Here is a 20,000-nt window from a genome sequence, read left to right as displayed (position 1 = left end):
TGTTCAAGCTTCCAACACAAATGTGACATATGGTGGTGAACCTCAAGGTCTATATAAGTATAGACAGTACACCATGATCCGGCGCAAGGACCTATTACAAAAGGCATCAAGACGAGACTTCAAGGTACAGGATAACGTCCAGGTTTCAATACAGTACAGTAAAACTGGCATTATCAGGGCCTTGAAAACGCGTAGGTTGGTCCTTCTTCACAGGTACCAGCATCTCCAGATACTCTTGTCGAGAGAGTTCAGGTCCCCCGCTGCCAGTCCAATTCGTCTGCTAACTTGCTGGTCTGACAGCGCTGAGTTATGAATTACACTACCAAGGTATGTAAAGCTCTGTGACTTCAATGTCCTCATCACAAGCACATACCAACTAAACAGGTTCTTCTAGCAAGTCCCCTAAGACCTGGATCTTGGTCTTGGGCCAGGTGACCTCTAGACTGCATCAAGTTTCTAAAGACAGATAGAATAGTAACATCGTCTGCACAGTCAAGGTCAGTGACCTTGATATTACCCAGAGTTCCTCCACAATGGCTTTGGACAGTAGTTCTGCTCATTATCCAGTCCATGCAAGTGTTGAAAAGTGTTGGTGCAAGGACACAGCCTTGCCTCACTCCTGAACCTACAGGAAAAAAGCTCGACAGTCCCCACCGCACTTAACAGCACTTGTAATACCAGTATACAGGTTTGCTATTAGTCCAACACTCCCAAAGTGACTCCTGATGCACCGTATCAAACGCTTTCTTGAGGTCGATGTAGGCTGTAACCAGCCCACACCAGAACTCACGACGGCGCTCTACTGTGATTCGAAGTGCCAAGATACAGTCTATTGTGGACTTACCTGGAGTGAATCCAGATTGCTCCAGTCTCTGATACGTCTTAGAAGGATGTGGGCGATAACCTTGCCTGGTATACTGAGCAGTGTGATGCCTCGGTGATTGCTGCAGTCCCATCGATCCCCCTTCCCCTTCCAGAGAGGGATGACCACACACCTCAACAGGTCAGGGGGAACGGAACCTGACTGCCAGATGGCAGCCAGGACAGAATGCATCCCCCGTGCCATGGGTTCATCACCAGCTTTTAACAGTTCAGCTGGGATGCCGCAGATACCCAATGTATTGCCACTCTTCAGCTTGGAGATCACTTCCCTAGTGATGTTTGTTGCAAGGCACTTTAAAGGCTAGCACTCTATGTTCACGTAATAGTTTGAAGCTAGCCTCGTTGTCTTCAAAATATTTTTTATGACTTTATATGGTTTGGTTAGGTTAGCAGATACCCCCTGCTTTGCCACTTTTCAGCTTGGAGATCACTTCCTTAACCTCAGTTAGGGAGGGTGGATCCTCACTGATGGGTGGCTCCGGCAACGGAATCTCAGCATTTCCCGCATCCGTTAACTGTTGGCGGATCAACCTGATACAACTGCTCAAATTACTCAGACCATTGCTGAGACGATCTGGACACTTACTGAATGAGCTACAGTCAACTGTGAAGAGGGCTTTCTCAGGGCTTGGTATGTAGGACGAAAGTCATTTACTAAGAAATAGCTTTCGACCTCCTCTGCAAGACTCTTAAGAAACTGTTCCTTGTCCCTTCTCAACAGTGACAGTTCTACATACCTGAGAACAGTACAGATCCCAATCCCCTGTCAGACAAGCTGCAGAAAAAGCATCTGTAGCTTCCAGCATCTCGTGAGATAAAATTCTGTCTTGCTCTTGGGCATTCACCAATTGATTCTTGAGTGGCATTAAGTGTTTCATGCTTGAGGGTGTTCCACAGAACTACAGGGTCCATGAGATTTTTGAGTACTGCGAAAATACCAGACATTGCCTCAACAAACCCCTGGGCACACTCCCTCTCTCTCAGCCTGTCCAAGTTAAACACCCAAGGGTGATTATTGGACTGCTGGGGAGTCTTAAATGGACCCGAGGGGTAGTCACAACTAATCTATGGTCTACCACAGAACTCGGCATTCCTATACACCCTGCAGTTCCGAAGGATCCTCCAACGAGTGCTATCAAGGATGCGGTCAATCTCCTTGGCTGCATTACCCGCATCACTGTACCACGTCCAACGATGTGGGTCAGAGTGCTGGTACCAAGAGCCAGAAATCCTCAATTTCTGGGACACTGCAGTCCCGGAAAAGGAGGCTATTCTCGGCATCAGCTCCCGAACCATGGGGACCGACAGACATATAGCCAGCTCGAACACAACCAGATACTGTATTGAAGTCATACAAAACAATATGAATACCTTGCTGAGGACAACTGTCCAACACATGCAAGTTTGGCGTAGGACATCTCATTTATGTCGAGTTTACAAACATCGGTAGAAGCGTACACAGGAATAAGAGGAATATGAAACTTCAGTCTCAATGAGATTATACGCTCATCGATCAGCGTAACCTCTACTACCCAGGGCTAAATTCTGCTGGAGATGGCTATGGCTACTCCATGAAGGTGTTGACCATCGCTTTGGCCTGACCAGTAATAGGTGTACCCACCTACACTAATCGTGCTGCTGCCAGGTCTTCTCACCTCTGAGAGAACAGCCACCTCAACTCTAAGTCTCCCCAATTCTCTCAACAGTAGTGGCAACCGATCATCCTGTCGCAAAGCATAGACGTTCCAAGCCCCCACCCTCACGTCCCGCCGGAGGTTCAGCCTCGGGCAGCAACTCTGCCACCCCCCCTGATGCTACCCCATATAATGGGGTGTGTAGGGGGGGGGGCAAACTGTGGGACCCAACATCCACCTGTGGGGTTCCCAAGGGCTTTGCCTCACAATTTTCATACAGGGTTGGCGGCTGCCAGAACGCAGGTAGGGCGAGTAGATCTCGTTCCCATGCTGCGACCCAGCAGTCATCATCCCATCGGACCCCACAATCTGCCTCACTTGCTGGGTAGGAGGGGCATTTCCCCTCTCCCCAACATTTCCATTAATAATTGACGTTGCCGAAAGGTTATCCAAGGGGAGGAGCACTGGTAAGGCTCACCTACCCCGAGCCTCCCAATATCCCCAGGTGGCTTAGGGGCAAGAGGGTACAAAGCCAGCTTGTGTCCACACGCCGGTGGGCAATGATCCTGTACCACTTGGGCTTCCTGCTGCTCCGAGCTTCCCCACAGTTTAGCCTAGGACCGCAAGGTACCCAGTTTCCATGGGGGGCCACGAGGAGGCACTGCAGAAATCTCGATGACAGAGAGGCTATAAACTGGCAGGGGAGGCTTATGCATAGCTGCTCCCTTTTTCGCGCTAGGATAGCCAGTGGTAGGATAGGCGATCGCCTGGCGAAGCATCGTCAGGCGATCGCCCGCCCTTTCCGAGCATATCACGAAACATTTTCGTCAGGCGATCCTTAGCCCGCATTTCCGCTGGTTCGAACATCGCTAACTTTGAACGACGCGGGAAATTATGTAGGCATGTTTTGCAATCTTTTTCATTAATGTAAGTTTTCAATTTTCTTTCTTTGTCACTCAAATTTGGTTTCGGATGAATGCTGTATTTTAAGGTTATTCATTAGCTATAAATAGTTCATGACATACACCTTACTTTATTTACTTTTATACCATCATACTTAAAATATTTGACAATGTACTTGCAATAAGCAGAAAGTGTTATTTTGATATAGGAAACAATATCAATTTTCATGTTTTTATTATCCATTATATTCAAGATACAATGAATTATGCATTTCAAAGACATGGACATTATCAAGAGGAATAGTATAATGAACACTCAAAATAAAACATAATTTTCATATCACGAGGAATAGTAAAATGTACAATCAGAACAAATCATAACTCATAACATGAGGAATAGTATGATAGACAATCAAAATAAACCCCTCATTTTCATATCATGAGGAACATTATAATATAGTCAAAATAAATCATAATTGTCAAATCCTGAGGATTGCTATAGTGTACAATCAAAATCATAACCTCATATGCTTAATTTAAGCGAAACAGAAAAATATCAAGCAAAAATGGCATTTTGGCATGAAACATTTAAGAAAAATATTCATTAATGATATTATTTCTCTTCTGTCGACCGGCAGCATTTACAAAGTGTTCTATATTTTCTTCAATATTTACACTTTCTTCCGCTCCATCATCATTACACATGTACAGATCTTCTTTATACTTAACAGCCATATTATGCAAGACAGCTGCACTGCAAATAGTCGCCATGACTGTTGTTAAATTAATTTTCAATGGAATGGTGAGGCACCGGAATCTCATTTTCAGAACACCAAATGCTCTTTCAATGGTATTTCGTGCTTTGGAATGTGATATATTGTATCTGACTTCTCTTTGGCCAACAGGATTTGCCACTGGGGTGAGGAGGAATGGTAGCAGTGGATAGGCTGGGTCACCTAATAAGTGATGCCCTTCAAGCAGATCATGTTGAAGATCAAAAAATAATCTGCTATTATTAAATATTCGGCTGTCATGAACAGAGCCAGGCCAACGGCACACAAAGTCAAAAAATTCTAAATTTGGTCCACAAGCTGCCTGAACATTCAAAGAAAAAAATCCCTTTCTACACCTGAACTTTTCTGCTCTAGCACCTCCAGGACTCTGAATAGGTACATGTGTGCAGTCAACTGCACCCAATACCCCAGGAAAACCAGACATTTCAAAATAATTATTCCTGATGTTAGAAAAATGTTCTCTCGATGGTCGTTTCACATAATCTTGTAGCAGAGATGCAATGGCTCGGACTATTTTGGCTGTGCACTTGCTCACAAGTTGTTGTGAAACGTCAAAAGAGTCAGCAATAGTTAACTGGAAGCTACCAGTGGCCATCCATCGCAATGTAATTAACAGTTGTAGGTGGGGTGGTACTGGTGATCCTGAAAAGAAATGCAACATGTTTTAGATTTTGACGTTCAGAATAAATCACTATTCTCTAAATATAACCCTTATTAAAAAACTCATACATATTTAGAACATTTTAATAACCATATCAGCAGATAATTATAGTTATTTACAAAATATCAACATGGATATAGTATCATGATTACACTAAAAATATTTTATTTATCAAAAGACATACTTAATAACTTCTTACTTATCTATGTATTTGTTAATATTCAGAAATTTCATTTGGATTTTCTAAAAAACTTAAAACTGAATTTATAACAATACAAGCAAACGTTATAATGCTATTAATAAAAAATAATTCAACTGGCTCAATTAAAGTCAATATTACCTCTCCCATCTCGAGTTCCTTGAATCTGTAGCTTGTCTAGTAAATTGAGTGCTGTTGTTTTTGATAAGCGGAATCTTTTGATGAACTCCTCATCATGCAGAGAATGGAAAAGATTCATCCTGTCAGTGATGCATCTTCTGGGAATATCCTGTTGGTCTGCAGCATCTAGGTCTTCAAGGGCTTCAAGACACTCTAATTCATCAAATGCTGCAGCCATTTCTGAAACAAATTATATTTATTAAAATCCTTGGGAGTTTTACAAGACTAACGTATTTTCACTATGGCATCTGACTTTGATATGAAAGCTAGGATAGAGTACTTGGAAAGGGCATAAAATGTGTTCGGAAAATAATGGGTTAGCATTATAAATACACTATTAATGACAAATTCTGCCAATATCAAGTAAATAACAATGTAATTGGTTAAAATGTTCATCACATTAGTGTATTGTCAAGCGATGGTCATGGCCTCCACTAATAACAAACTAACCAAAACTTATTTTCTAGGAAAATTGTGCTTTTCGATTTTTCTGATAATTTAATAAACAATTAACAACTATTCAAACCAATATGATGTCCATTAACTTTGTAATGTTTGAGTTGCGGTTGAAGTTCACAGAAGATAAGTTTCTTAGAATCACTCGCTCTATCGTTTGCATATATTATTTTCATCTAGAAGGCGGCTGCATGAAACTGGACCTGGACCAGCAAAACCTCTGTGTTGATTAAATGGACAATGCCAAGACTAGTTTGGTACCATCTCATATCTTCACTGAGGAGCAGAGTTATTTACTTTAAATGTGCAAAACACGTTTCTTCACTTTTTAAAATCTTTCATGATATGGTAACAATAGCTGTCAACAGTTTTCTCACCTGATATATGTGTTTATTTTGGGGATGACAGCTACGTTCTCGATGCTTTCCACAACTGCGCCTGTCTAGAAATCAACAAAGTATAGTTTAATAATTTTAAAAGTGGAAAAATTATAAAATCACAATTAAAATTCATTCAGTTTAACTTTATTAAGAAATACTTACGAGTGGCGATGAGAGAGGGGTATAGCTGGCTTTCATAGTCGGGCGATATTCAAATACTTTTCTACCGAGAACGCCTGGCGAAGCTGAAAGTGGTGTTTTGTGGTACGAAAATTCGACCCTATAGCGGCCGGCAATGCCAGGCGAAGGGAAGACAGGGTCTCATGGTACCGACTACGGGAACGCCTGGCGAAGAGTCGGGCATTGCCTGACTTGTTTTTTTATAGTACGGCCCTTAACACTACCTAGGCTACCACACCATCGCTTCACATCACCCTGAGCGTGAAATACCCACCCATAGAATGGCAAGGGAATGATAATAGAAAATATCTAAAATAGATTGGAAGACAGTGGATGATTACATAAGCCAATATACTGCATTCTCTGTTAATCAGAAATCTTTATGTGGATACTGTAAAATCGAAACGCTGAATATTATTAATTTATCCGATAAATTGTCAGTTCCCCTCCATCTTGATAAAATTCGCGTAGTTTACCCTTAACTATCAAAGAAAATTTAGTTACTCAGAAATTAAAATATGATCTTTTTTCAATGTACGTCGTGCATATATATGCAAAATACACACAACCATATATATAGAGAAATATATACAACACCAATTAGAATTAGAACCACTGATCGCAAAAGAACTGCATATACAATGAAGATAACGTTGAATGAAAGAGTTTGTAGATTATTATCTTTTTTATATTTTAATTTGTGGAACAATGCATTATTATCCATAATTACTAAGATACATTTGTTATACAACAGTCTGATGTATTTTTTAAAAGTCTTTATACATTGCCTCCCTTAAATCATCTTATCAACAATTTTTTATATAAAGTCCATAGTCATAAGATTATTAAATCCAGATTACTAAAAAGCTATCATAAAATAGTATATTCCTTTCGTTTATAATTTCCTGCCGTTTTTATGAGTTCTAAAATAGAAGCATGTTTTGTAAACAGCTGATCCCGGTAAACTCATGTTGATGTTCAAACTAATGTGGAAAGGTAAATGTAAATTCGTGTTTTTCAATTAGATTTAATGTCATTTGATATTCATTCGGCGCCTTAATTGACTCAAAAATCGAATAGCGAAGAAAATATGTTAAATTATGCAGCATAAATGGAGTAATTAAAATTTGACACCCCCAGGCTAGTTCTTTGTAAAATGTTTTATGTTATTGTTATTGCTGTTATTATTGTAATTAGAATTATAATTGTTATTGTCATTGCTGTTTTTACTGTAATTTTGGTAAATATTCAGAATGTCTTCGAATGACCGATCACAATGATCAGCCACAGTATTCATAGTGAAAAATGTAGAAAAGGTATGAATGAGAATGAAGGTCTTCACAAAACAAGATGTACATCTCTTATTTTATGAAGATATTCATTCATATTCATTCTTACCCACATACATAGAAATGGTAAATTTGGAAAAAGACGGGGCCCAGACTGTAGAGTATTTTTCTTGCGCGGGGAATATTACATTTTTTCATGTGTGAAAAACATCATTTTTTCTACATTTGCGCCAGAGGATATGCAAACAGATGATGAAACAAGTGCATGGAAAGGCCAAAAGTATATTATGTACAGAAGAGGATTTAAAAAATATCTGAGCATGCGCGGAAAGTTACCTGAGAACTTCATTAGCGCAAACAGAATTGGTAATTTTCTATATTACGTCTGCATAACCGATATCGACGATTTTGGTATCGTTGGATTCCTCTCACTCTATACAATGCAAATATGTAGGTTTTAGTGCGCGGAAACCCCCCGTTAGTGACAAACTTGGCCCCGATAGCGGGGGCGACGATATACGGATGTAATATATAAAATTACCTTAAAAATATAACCTCAAAGTGAAAATAATAATGGTTATTCACATGACTTTCCATTGCAGGGGGCTGTGCCCCCTGCGACCCCCCCCTGGGGGGGTTACCGCCCCCCAACCCCTGCCGAGGAAACAAAACCTCCACCACGTATTCACAGCAGGATAGAGTGCACACGAACTAGATGCGGAGCCGATAACCTACAATAACCTAGGATTTTTAAGACTAACCTGATTGATTAATGCCGCTAATTATAAGGAGGGTGCTCCTTAGCTGCAGAATGTTAAGGAGGCAGGGTGCATCCGGCAGGAGGTCCTAGGCCGGGGATACAGCTTTCTCCCGACGATGGAGGCCGTGGCGGAAGCACATCTCTAGCATTTTTTCCTGGCTAGTTGTAATTTTGCGCAGAAAAATCTGTCTCCGAATACGGGCACCCTCCACACTCGGCCATCGCGGTGGCTATGACTGACTGCTGAATGTGACGGTTATTTTGGTTAGGAATACGGATGTCACTATTCCAGAGGACAGGAAACTCGACCTTGAGGCCATCGGTGTAACATTGAAAGAGGTGCAAAACCCGCCGACGAGGGCGGGCCACCCTGTTCATCCTGATTATACTACAATTGTCTGTATATACAATGCTGACTATGCCAAGGTTAATATGCTGATTCAGTGGGAATCTTACGAGGTAATTGTAACATTACGCCCGCCGCTCCGACATCGACTATGATTGTGTAACGCTCTAGCCTGCCGGGAATACGGAAATGGAAAGTTATGTGAATAACCATGGTTATTTTCACTGTTTTATATTATTAGTGCTATTTAACCCTGCATTTTCCCTGGAACCTTTCATGCCCTCCCCTGCTATCGGGGCCAAGTTTGTCGCTAACTGGGGGTTTCCTCGCAATAAAAACTATATATTGCAATGTGGAGAGTGAGAGGAATCCAACGATACCAAAATCGTTGATATCGGTTATGTGGATGTAATATAGAAAATTATCACAGAATTTGACCAAATAATTTTTTGCGTGGGGAACGTGTTCCCCGTGCAAACTCTACAGTCTGGGATGTGACCAATGCTAGATTCAAAACTAGATTTGTTTGATTTCTATTGTTCTGGTTTGGTTGATTCTGTTATTCGTTTCCATAGGAAATGGTTAGAATGTCTTTTCCATAGCATTCTGTGCCACTCTTGATATCATGCATGTGCAGTATGGAATTCTCAGTCTCTACTGTAGGCTAATCATAGTACTGATTAAGTCACTATATTGTCTAATGCAAGGGGCTGTGCCCCTTGTAACTGCCTCTCCTGGGAGGATGCCACCCCCCAACGCCAGCCCAGGAAAACAAAAAATCCTTTATGTATTCAAGGCAGGAGAGAACGTCAGACAGACTTGGCATTAGGTGCTCCCACTTGTTGGTTGTAGGCATGAGAATTACTCATGGGGGTTGCAGGGGCCACAGACCCCTGCAACCCCCACCCAGGAAAACAAAAAATTCTCTATGTATTTACGGCAGCAGAGTGTGTCGGGACAGACCCGGGATCAGACACTTCCACATGTCATTCGTACGCATGCAAAGTACCATATACATAGTCATTTCCATGAAAATAAACCTTACAACATACTTATGCAGAGGAGGGGCCGGGTTGAGGGTTGTCGATATTATTGGAGTGGCTTGCATGAGTGAGGTTTGTTGCATGGCACTTCAAAGGCAAGCACTCTGTGTTCACGTAATAGTTTGAAGCTAGCCTCATTGTCTTCAAAATAATTTTTATGACTTTATATGGTTTGTTTAGGTTAGCACACCACATATGGAGACCATGGCAAAACTAATTTAAAAATTGAATTTCATAACTTCAGTGTTAGCTAATGTTCAATCATTGGCTGTTTCCTTGTGCCTTGTTTCCCTATTGGCTATTTAATTAATCTCCAAACATTTGACCAATGAAATCGTGACACTGGCCGTGACATCACAAGTAAGACATCAGGAACAGTACGGTTACGAAAGATCCCACTCATGCGCAGAGTAGAATTTGGTCAGTATTCCCTCAAGGATTGTGTGAATCTCACCTCCGTTTAATACTATTTTTAATTATTTTGATAATGAAATAACTTCATTAGTCTTCATTTGTGAGAGAAGTTTATTTAATGAAAAATGATCATTAATTAAATATCTTCAAGGCTGAAAGGTTATTTTTTATTTATTCTTTGTTAAATTTATTTCCCAATAATACCCACAAATTATGCCTTGGCCAGATTGGAAAACACCGATCTCATTTGCTTGCACCCAATTTTCTTTCTCACAGATATTTGAATTCCAATATAACTAACTCAGCAAAACAAAACAGAATCCATCCAAATTTGAAAATAAGCATGTATAACAATCAATTAATTTTTGTTACTTCAGAACATCGTCATTAAAAATGAAAACCTACCACTGTTGCTCACACCATAAATATCCTTTGCTGGGAGGTCGCAGCCCATACATTGTCGTTGCTTGCTATGCCGCTTCTACGAAAACAGATATTCCAACCGAAAACCCTCTCCCCCACCCACAATCTTGGTCCTAATAAGCAGGGTAATATATGATTAATATATAGAGGATTGGTAAATATATAGCAAATGCTGGTGGCTATGCCTCTTGCAACCCCACCATAAGGGAGTGCTGACCCCCAGGACACCAACGAATCCACCAAGTATGTATGGCAGAATAAGAGTTTAGGAAAGACTCGGTATCGGGCGCTCTCACATGTTGGTTGTACACTCTATTCTGCTGTGAGTAGTATGTGGAGGATTCTTTGTCTTCTAGGGTAGGGCCAAGGGGGAGTTGAAGGGAGCAAAAACCCCAATATTAGACAATATATTTACTTTCTCTGTGTATATTATTTTTAGTGTGATGTATTTCATGTATATTATCCATATTTTACCCTGCAATTGCCCTGGTACAGTCTGGGACTAAAGTCCTCAGAAAGGTTTTGCGTGTTTTGTTTAGTGCCCAGAGATGGTGCTGCACAAGGTGAGTGGGAGTTCATTGACGCCCTCGTATTTTCCACGATCTCGTTGATTCAAACATATGTGTGAAGTAATGTAATGAATCCCTACAACCCAACTCTGGCCTCTCTCCCTCCTCCATTCAGAAATCTGCCCCTTTACTACACAGCGATTGCAGTGCCATCTCGGGCAATAAACAAAACATGCAAAACCTTTCCGAGGACTTTAGTCCCAGACTGTACCTTTCATGCCTTCTCCTCTTATTGGGGTCAATAAGAAGAGGGTTAGAGGAATCCATTGAAACCAGTAGCATTATGATTGGTCATGCAAAAGTATTTTCATTATCACAAACTTATATCACTAATCAAAATTCTTTCATGTCATTCTTGTATTTAAGTGTCTAGTTATCACCAGTGTGTCCCAAACACAATATGAAACTGTTATATTGAAAGTCTATTGGATAATACTGGGTGGGTAAAAGTTTACAAGAGAGCATCAGTCTGAGACCAATACCCAACTGGAACAAACAAATGAGTAAATACCTTTTGAAATGCTCAGACTACCACCAAAATCATATTATAATCCAAAAACCTTCCAACCTGGGGGTGACCTCTACTGATTGCCATATTTCCCTAGCCAAGAGCCCTGCCCCTAGACCCCCCTTCAGATTGTCATTTGTCTCTTGCCAGTGTGGTTCTTTTTATCCTATATAACTGTGTATGGTTATACAAAGCTAGTTGACATATCAAAGTATGAATTATGTGATCAGTGGAATACTTGATACTCCACTGTAAATGGCAGGGCAGTTTAGAATGAAAATAGCCTAGACATTTTATAAATCATGTAAGGTTTAGCTTAAAGCCTCATTAGGCCTCTGAAAATGTTACATGGCACATGTGGAAAAGGTGCAGTTCTATACAGATTCATGTGTTTACTAAAATGTTTACATGTTTAGATTATAATAATTTGGATTAAGATCTAAACAATAGTGTTCTATATGTGTGCATGATTGAATATGAAAGTGTTAACTCAACTGTCATTTCATTGTAATTAGTTTCAATTTATGAAAATTGGCATTTTCAAAGTAGTCAGATATTTGAAGTCTTTTTGACAGATGAAGGAAAAATTCAATGGAAGTTGCCGAGTGCTTGCAAATTTTCTGCTTATTTTAAAATTTATTGTTGGTTGATTTCTAATCTTAAGAAGTTTATAATTAACAATCTGTATTTACTGCTTCTCTATAGTATAGTATTTGTGAAAAGATCATCTATGTAGTTAAAATAAAAAAAATTAAATGAGTTTCGGCAACGTAAGTACAATTCTTATGAACAAGTTTATCTTTTAGTAACAGTGTAGTAACACAACCAGCATGGCTGTCATGAGGGATGTTTGCAAATGTCATGAGTGAAGACCAACAACACCTTGTAGTTTCTCATGATAGTTATTATTATTGTTATTATGATTATTATGATTATTGTTATGATTATTGTGATTATTATTATGATTATTATTAATCATTAATTTTTATCATCATCATCATCATCATTTTTTAAAATTTTAATTTTAATTTTTATTATTGTTTTTATTATTATTATGAACATGAACATGAACATTTATTTTTTTATTGATCATTATTACCAATATTATTTTCTGTTTAAATATTTGTTATAACAGTGCTAATAGTAATGAAACTAAAAATATCCTGGATGATGAGGCACATTTGGAGCTATGTATTAATAAAGGAAAATCACAGTGGACAGGACTACATACATGCCCTCCTGATGTAGCAGCAAGTAGCACAGGCAAACTGCAGTCTTTTATATCTTTTTGATCATATTACTGACCTTTTTTTTAATCACTTTTATGTATTTTTAATGCTTCCTATGATTGTATGGCGTTGACATAATTTGATATCAGTGGAGTATAATGTTTTTATTTCTTTTTATTTACTTTATTGATCAATGAATAACATTTATTGTTATTGGTTACTAAGTCATTTTAAAGCTCAAGTAGTGAGAGATACATAAAAGACAAAGGAGGATAAAATTCTAATGAGTTTGGCTTTACATCCTAAAATCATCAAACTTATTTTTTGGTCCTTTAAACAGGATCAGCAGTGCTTCTTTTAGTGAGACATAGATGAGGGAGCAATGCCGCTGTTACTGAAGATTGGGGCTGCAGCTTCACACACGCTGAGATCTACCACAAGACAATTGCTTGTGAGAGACTTCTGTGGTCTACCCGTTTTGGAGCTTAGGTTCGTATTTTCTGTTTCAAGGTTTTGTTAACATTATTTTTTTTCATTCTTACTTTCTTTTGAATTACTAGAGAAGGTATATTATTATGTTGTGGTTATGATATTGTGATTTTAACATTGTAATTGTTATTATCAACCATATTTTGGATAATGTTTTTTGTATAACTGTATTAACAATTACTGCAACACTTCATTTTTATTGATGGATTCGCTCAGTGTAGGTAGCATTCATAGAGAACAATAATATATCACTGGAGTAATGCATTATTCCATCATATGTATACACACTGAGTACACTAGCATTGCATTTGATATTATATTTTTCTGCTGTTAATTTTTAAGTGGATCAGTATGTTTAGGTGGATTAATACTTCTCTCTGTTTATATTACTTGGACTCAAGTGAGTTTACATTATTGTCAGGCAGGACAGAATAATTTAAAATTGTACTTGTCTTTCACATATAAATTTTAAATTCCAGACAGTCAAAAGGCTTAGATGTTTTGACTGGAATACATCGAACCCAAAAATGGCAAGGACGGTGGTTTTGGACAGAGGCACACACTCGTAATAGATCAGTGGCAGAAACTGTAGTGAAAACAGCACATACAAGCAGCCAACATTTATTACACAATGCAGGACAAGACTTGAGACAAAACTTTTACTGCACAAAAGCAGTATTGAATAAAGACAATGAAGAAACATCAAAAGTTATTGGACGGAATCACAGTGATGGCAGCAGTGAAGGAATCACCACAGTGGAAGTAGGGGAAGTGGATGAAAGTAAAGCAGAATTCCAGGCACTGGTGGAGCTGGAGGTGGAGCTGTACCGACAAGAGGGCTTCAGTGTCCCAGACATCATCACTGAGGACCAGTGGAAGGAACTCCTCACTAAGACCTCGCGGAAGGGGCGCAGAAAATACCTTGCCTTCTTGTGGAAGAACCAGATGAAGCGGGAAAGCCAGAAAAAGAAGAAGGAGTTGATAAGACTCAAGCGTGAAGAAGAAGAGAGGCAGAAAGAGGAGAGGAAGGCAGAGATAGGGGAATCAGGGGAGGAAGATGACGGACACATTCGCTATGGTCTATGGCTCAATAGTATCTTCCTCTATGTGAGGGATTCCACAATCAACCAGTTCTACCACTCACGCCTTATTTCTGCCATGATCCATGGCCAGCCACTTGTTTTGGACCTGGACTTTGATGCTGTCATGAGCAGTCGAGAAAGACAAAACTGTGCTTATCAACTCCAGGTCAGTGTTATTTTGCTTCCTAATCTGTCAGTTGATTTATTTGATTGTGTATTCAGTTTTTAACTCTTTGTCACCAGGAGAGATGTATATTCATGATAAAGATTTTGATAACGATGATGATTAGAAAATAACGACAGTAATGATGATGAAAATAAATATGATTAATGTTTATTATTATAATGATGATGATGATTATAATGATGATGATAATTATAATAGTGATGATGATTATAATGATGATAATGATTATAATGATGATTATAATGATGATGATGATTATAATGATGATGATTATAATGATGATGATTATAATGATGATGATTATAATGATGATGATGATTATAAGGATGATGATGATTATAATGAGGATTGTAATGATGATGATTATAATGGTGATGATGATATAATGATGATGATTATTATGATGATGATGATTATAATGATGATGATTATAATGATGATGATGATTATAATGATGATGATTATAATAATGATTATAATGATTATAATGATGATGATTGGCTAATGGTAACAGTAAAAGCAATCATAATGATAATGAGAGAGAATTATAATTGTAATAATAAGTATAATCATAATAATGATTATGATAATGGCAATTTTATAGTTTCACACAGCCCTCCAATCTTGTAGTTGTTATTCCTTCTTTCTATTATCAGTATAGTAATCTTGAATCTCTTGTTACTTTCCATTGCAATGATATAAATGAAAGTACAGGTAATGTTGACGATGTGACTGCACCCCTCTGAGATAAGTCCCTGTTTCTCCAGCTGTTCCTGGGAAATCCACAAACATATCCGTATAAGCCTTCCTAACTCAGGTCTATAACAGAAACATATGTATCAATGATGATAGCATTAGTAAAAACTTTTTTCCCACAAACCCAAGGAAAGGTGAAATCAGGTGAGGTCACAAGGTCTACTAATTGACTCCTTTGTGACTAAACACTGGGAAAGCCATATACTTTCAGAGACATTTCACAAAACAATACTACAGTGAACACAACATTTTCCCAGGGGCATTGAATTGATATCTGGCATCATTTTTTGTTCATGCTGATTATTTCATGTATTAGTGTTTAGTTTTTATCTTTGATTATTAAATTGCTATTACTTTTTCCTGTAAATGTAAATGTGTTGCACAACTTGCATAGATGAAAAGTGTCTTAATTTCGGTCAGTCTGTCTATTGAAACTATACCATAATAATAATGATGATAAAAAATTATGATAATGAGGATAATGATAATGATAAGGTTTAATGATAATGATAATAATGATGATAAAACTGATGATGATGATGATGATGATAATGATAATAATGATAATGATAAATTGATGATGATAGTAATGATGATGATCATGATCATGATAATAATGGAAATAATAGTAATAATAATGTAATGCTGCTGCTGCTGATGGTAATGGTGATAGTAATAAAGATGATAATGATAATAACAAGGATAGTAATAATTATAATGATGATGGTAATGGTAATGATAGTGATAATAATGATAATGACAATGATAATAAATGTCTAATAATGATAATCATTTTCATGATAGTAATAATGATAAAGATAATGATAATAATAATGACAAATATGATGGTGGTGATGATGATAATAATGATGATTATGATGGTGGTGATGATGATAATGATAATAATGATAATGTTGATGATGATACATGATAAAATTTATAGTATAGATATAGATTAGAAAATTAAAATGTCATAGCTAATTCCTTTTGCCTCAGATGCTCTTTGGTGAAAATCGAGTTCATCCTGACCCATACAACTTGATCTTCTGCAATGCTGGTCCAGAGTCAGACACTGTGCGTCGACTTTCACGATATATTCCCGTCATAAATAGGGTAAGTAATTGATGTGTGTATTATTTTCTGAAATAATGTATTGTATTTATTAGAAATATGTAGTTCCTCATTAAGTCCAAAGAAGAAATTGTGGTTATGTTAGGGCTATGAGTTTCACAGATTTTTCATTATTCATGTAATTAAGATTTTGATGTAAGTAATGAATGTGGCATTTATGTCTTCTCCATTTCAATTTCGTGTGTATTATGTATGAGTCGCTCTAGAATTTCATCCTACATTCTGTCTGGCAGCCAGAGTTCCCCCTGACCATCACAGGAGAGAGCTATTTAGACCGATTTCCTAAGGACAAGCTGGTGTACTTGACTCCACACTGCCGTGAAGAGATGACCACGTATGACCATGATGCTGTGTACATTGTGGGGGGTATAGTAGACACAGGCGAGAATGAGCCAGTGACTCTAGCCAAGGCCAAGAGGGAAGGCATACGCATGCAGAAACTGCCGCTTGACAGGTAGGCCTTGTTGGGCTTTCCTTTTTGTAACAGTATTGCCATTTTTGTTGTCACCATCACCATCGCTGTCTCCATCACTGTCACTGTCAGTTATTATCATCATCATTATTAAGATTGAAATGTGAAATGAACATTGAATAATTAATATATATTTGAGGTGGTAGTAGCAGTAGTAACAGTAGCAGAGCAGTAGCAGAGTAGTGGCAGAGCAGTAGTAGTAGCAGGAACAGTAGCATTAGCTATAGCAGTAGCTGTAGCAGTAGCAGTAGTAGTGGAGCAAAACCTAGGCACAAGGCTTAGGCCTACTTGAGTCATGACTTTCCTGGATGTATAGCATGTAGGCTTGTATCAAGTCTCCTTGACTCCTCTTTGCATTTGTTAGTTTCTATGCTGTATGATTAACTGTTTTCATTGAGCAAACTCCATATTATCTCTGTAGGCAGCTTAAAATTCTTTGCAGTAAGAATAACAATAAGTAACCTTGTGTTATTTTTGTCATTTTGAATTATTTTTAGTATTATTTATTTTTCTCTAACATCCTGGCATGGAAATAATGCTTGCCAGTACTCTTCCAGGAATGGCTTATGGATAGTATATTTCATCCTTGTTTATTGCTGGAAATAATATAAGAGCCTCTTCCAAAATGTTCACAGAGTCAAATATGTCACCTACCACTTGGAAATATTATCTCCTGATAAGCATTCCTGTCACCCCAGCCTTCAGCCACCCGGATCTGATTGGGTAGTAGTGGTAGTAGTAGTAGTAGTAATTATAATAGTAGGCTGAATAGTAAATGGTGGTATAGAAATAATATAAGGTATGCATGAAGGCTATTTTATCTTATTTAAAAAGTCGTAACAATAATGATAATTGTAGTAGTAACGGTAGTAGAAATGAACTAATGCTACTTTATCTACTGCTCATGCAGCTTTAAAGTTTATCATTCTCTTGTCACCACCAGGTATCTGGAGTGGGGTATTGGAGGCAAGTGTCTGACACTCAATCAGATAGTTAACATCTTGCTGGATATTAAGCATACAGGTGAGTGCTTTGGTTCTTGTTGCTTTGGTTTGGGTTTGGTCTTTGGGGAGGAGAGTGAGGGGAGAGGGGAGAAAGAGAGGAGAGAAAGAAGGAAATAATTGGAAAGGGAAAGGGAGGAGGAAGTAGATGTGAGTGGAGAAGTGAGGGAGAGGGGAAAATGGAGAAGGGAATGGGAAGTAGACCAGGAAAAGGAAAATAGTGAGAGAGAAAGGGGAAGAGGTGAGTGGACGAAATATATGAAATATATTGCTAAATAAAATTCATATGGGCTTTGAAACATTTTAAAGAACTTAAAAAAAATTTCAGGGGACTGGCAGTATGCTCTGCGACATGTTCCTCGCAGAAAATTGCGGCCTGCTTTAACTCAAGAGGATATGGAAGCCATGTTGCGCAAGAGGATGGGGTTAGAAAAAGGGAAAAGAAGCCCTAACCGTACAGATTATGCACCACATATGAGGTAGGTGTTTTCATGTTTTGTTTTTATAATTGATGTACATCTCAGATATCATGAATGTGCAGTGCCAGTGACTTTTCCTAGACCAGTTTCCTTTTTTTCTCAGAAAGATACAAAAGCAGAAGCCAGTAAGGATCATTCAGGAAGGCATTAAACAAAGACATGCCAGACATTAGTGTTAAACACATAATAATTTTTTTGCTTGCTTTGTTTCCTGCATTAGTAGCTTGCAATGATTAAACAGAAAGTTTTCTTCCTTTTTACTATATGTACCAAGAATAAGTTTGCTCAAAGAGTATTGTTATTTTTTCTTTTTTATGTTTTCATGATATTACTATATTTAGATTTACAGATTGAAAAAAGAAGGAAAAAAAAAGAAGAAAATTGTGTTTATAATTTTTGGGACCACAGGATGTAATAGAGAGTAGACTTGAAGGAAGTTAGTACCAGTTTAATCACATTTATATTGTAAAAGTGTGAGAGCTAGAATGCTGTCACACCTCTCAATCTGATAAGGAGGATGGAATTTCAGATTTTTCCTTCTGTATTTTTATTTATTTATTTATTTTTCTTAGATATATTTTTTCTTGAATGATTGTCTTTCTTTTTCTTGAATGTCTTTATTTGGTTTTATAATGCTTAAACAAACTTTCTAGAATCTTTGACATGGAGATCGTTATTCTGATAATAGGTTTAGGTTACTTTCTGAGAAACTAAAAAAAAAACAAAGTAAATCATTGTAAAAGAAATGCTATGGTATAATTCCTCTTCACACACATTTGTTTGCATATTTAGAATCCTTTGGAGATGTATAGTGTGTTATAATTTTGTGGTAATAAGGATGTATCATTCTGTTGCAAGTCTGCTCATGAGAGCTACTCCATTTAACTTGGCAGTTGGGCTGGTGAGAGGGCTCTGCTGTCTGCAGGTGAAGGGGGTGTGGGCATCTTTTAGGAAAGTGAAAAAAAAAAACACTTCAAGTAGATGATTGTCTCTTTCTATACAATAATCTTTTTGCCACACCTTTAATGTCCATGAGCTAGAATGTCCAGTGTCATTCAGTCATGCATTCATGACAACTGTCACTAAAAGCTCGTTAGCATCTTTAACATTTAACCGACCCACCCACCCACCCACCCACCCACCCCCCCCTCAGATGCATTTTCTGCGCATCTGAAGACAGTGTTTTTGAATGGTGCATAAAAGTAATAGATTTTAAAAAAATTGTCATGCTAAAAGTACCCGGCGATTGAAAGGCTGTCAGATAGTGAATTTTCGCTGGGTGCTGGTTACTTTTGAATACCCTGCTGGTTTCGCCTCCATTAGTTTGTTGCATACCTTATTGAGCCTAAATTGTTATTACATGAATTTTATGGAAAAGGAAAGGAAAGATGATAGTAGACAATAGTATCACCTGGCACTGTGTAGTTATTTAGATTTTTAAAAGAATATATTATTTTGAGGGGATGAACCTTTTGGCAGGAAAATATCATTGTGCACCTCTTCTGTCTTGGCAGTGGAATTTGGTTTTCTTGCAACAGTTACCTCCACCCAATT

General features: G+C 38.0%; 2 protein-coding genes across 6 annotated transcripts in view; one reads left to right on the top strand and one right to left on the bottom strand.

Moving 5' to 3' along the window:
- Positions 1-3,638: 3,638 nt before the first annotated feature.
- LOC113822131 (putative nuclease HARBI1) lies at positions 3,639-6,895 on the bottom strand. Of its 3 annotated transcripts, none has more exons than XM_027374663.2 (5): positions 6,251-6,895; positions 6,086-6,150; positions 5,798-5,928; positions 5,214-5,432; positions 3,639-4,854 (listed from the first exon to the last, which is right to left on the bottom strand). In XM_027374663.2, exons 4-5 carry the CDS (start codon positions 5,428-5,430, stop codon positions 4,007-4,009), a joined length of 1,065 nt encoding a protein of 354 aa, XP_027230464.1. In that variant the 5' UTR covers positions 5,431-5,432; positions 5,798-5,928; positions 6,086-6,150; positions 6,251-6,895; the 3' UTR covers positions 3,639-4,006. The 3 variants fall into 3 exon arrangements, with proteins under 3 accessions (XP_027230464.1, XP_027230465.1, XP_027230463.1); XM_027374664.2 differs by having other exon boundaries at positions 5,798-5,911; positions 6,251-6,570; XM_027374662.2 differs by lacking the exon at positions 5,798-5,928 and having other exon boundaries at positions 3,867-4,854; positions 6,251-6,570.
- A 152-nt stretch (positions 6,896-7,047) lies between these two features.
- The window catches only part of rswl (tRNA methyltransferase roswell), a 14,663-nt gene continuing 1,710 nt past the window's right edge, over positions 7,048-20,000 (top strand). The window contains exons 1-8 of one of the 3 annotated variants that reach the window (XM_070129089.1): positions 7,048-7,264; positions 13,190-13,338; positions 13,818-14,586; positions 16,360-16,476; positions 16,728-16,948; positions 17,910-17,989; positions 18,296-18,446; positions 19,961-20,000. The exon at positions 19,961-20,000 is cut by the window's right edge and continues 15 nt beyond it. In XM_070129089.1, coding sequence (XP_069985190.1) covers positions 13,232-13,338; positions 13,818-14,586; positions 16,360-16,476; positions 16,728-16,948; positions 17,910-17,989; positions 18,296-18,446; positions 19,961-20,000 — 1,485 coding nt within the window. In that variant the 5' untranslated portion in view covers positions 7,048-7,264; positions 13,190-13,231. Of the gene's footprint in view, positions 7,265-13,189; positions 13,339-13,817; positions 14,587-16,359; positions 16,477-16,727; positions 16,949-17,909; positions 17,990-18,295; positions 18,447-19,925 lie in introns of all 3 variants that reach the window. The other 2 variants (XM_027374658.2, XM_027374659.2) reach the window with 2 other exon arrangements.

This window comes from Penaeus vannamei, chromosome 13 (assembly GCF_042767895.1).
Source record: "Penaeus vannamei isolate JL-2024 chromosome 13, ASM4276789v1, whole genome shotgun sequence".
In the NCBI taxonomy this organism is placed as follows: Eukaryota; Metazoa; Arthropoda; class Malacostraca; order Decapoda; family Penaeidae; genus Penaeus; species Penaeus vannamei.
The sequence above is the reverse complement of the archived record's forward strand: the minus strand, read 5'-3'. Positions and strand labels throughout refer to the sequence as shown.

Excerpts from the sequence above, each read along its gene's own strand:
- LOC113822131 (XM_027374663.2), bottom strand. The coding sequence starts at position 5,430 with ATGGCTGCAGCATTTGATGAATTAGAGTGTCTTGAAGCCCTTGAAGAC. Across the intron at positions 4,855-5,213 it reads AGGAACTCGAGATGGGAGAG|GATCACCAGTACCACCCCAC; the intron begins GTAATATTGACT and ends ATTTCTTTTCAG.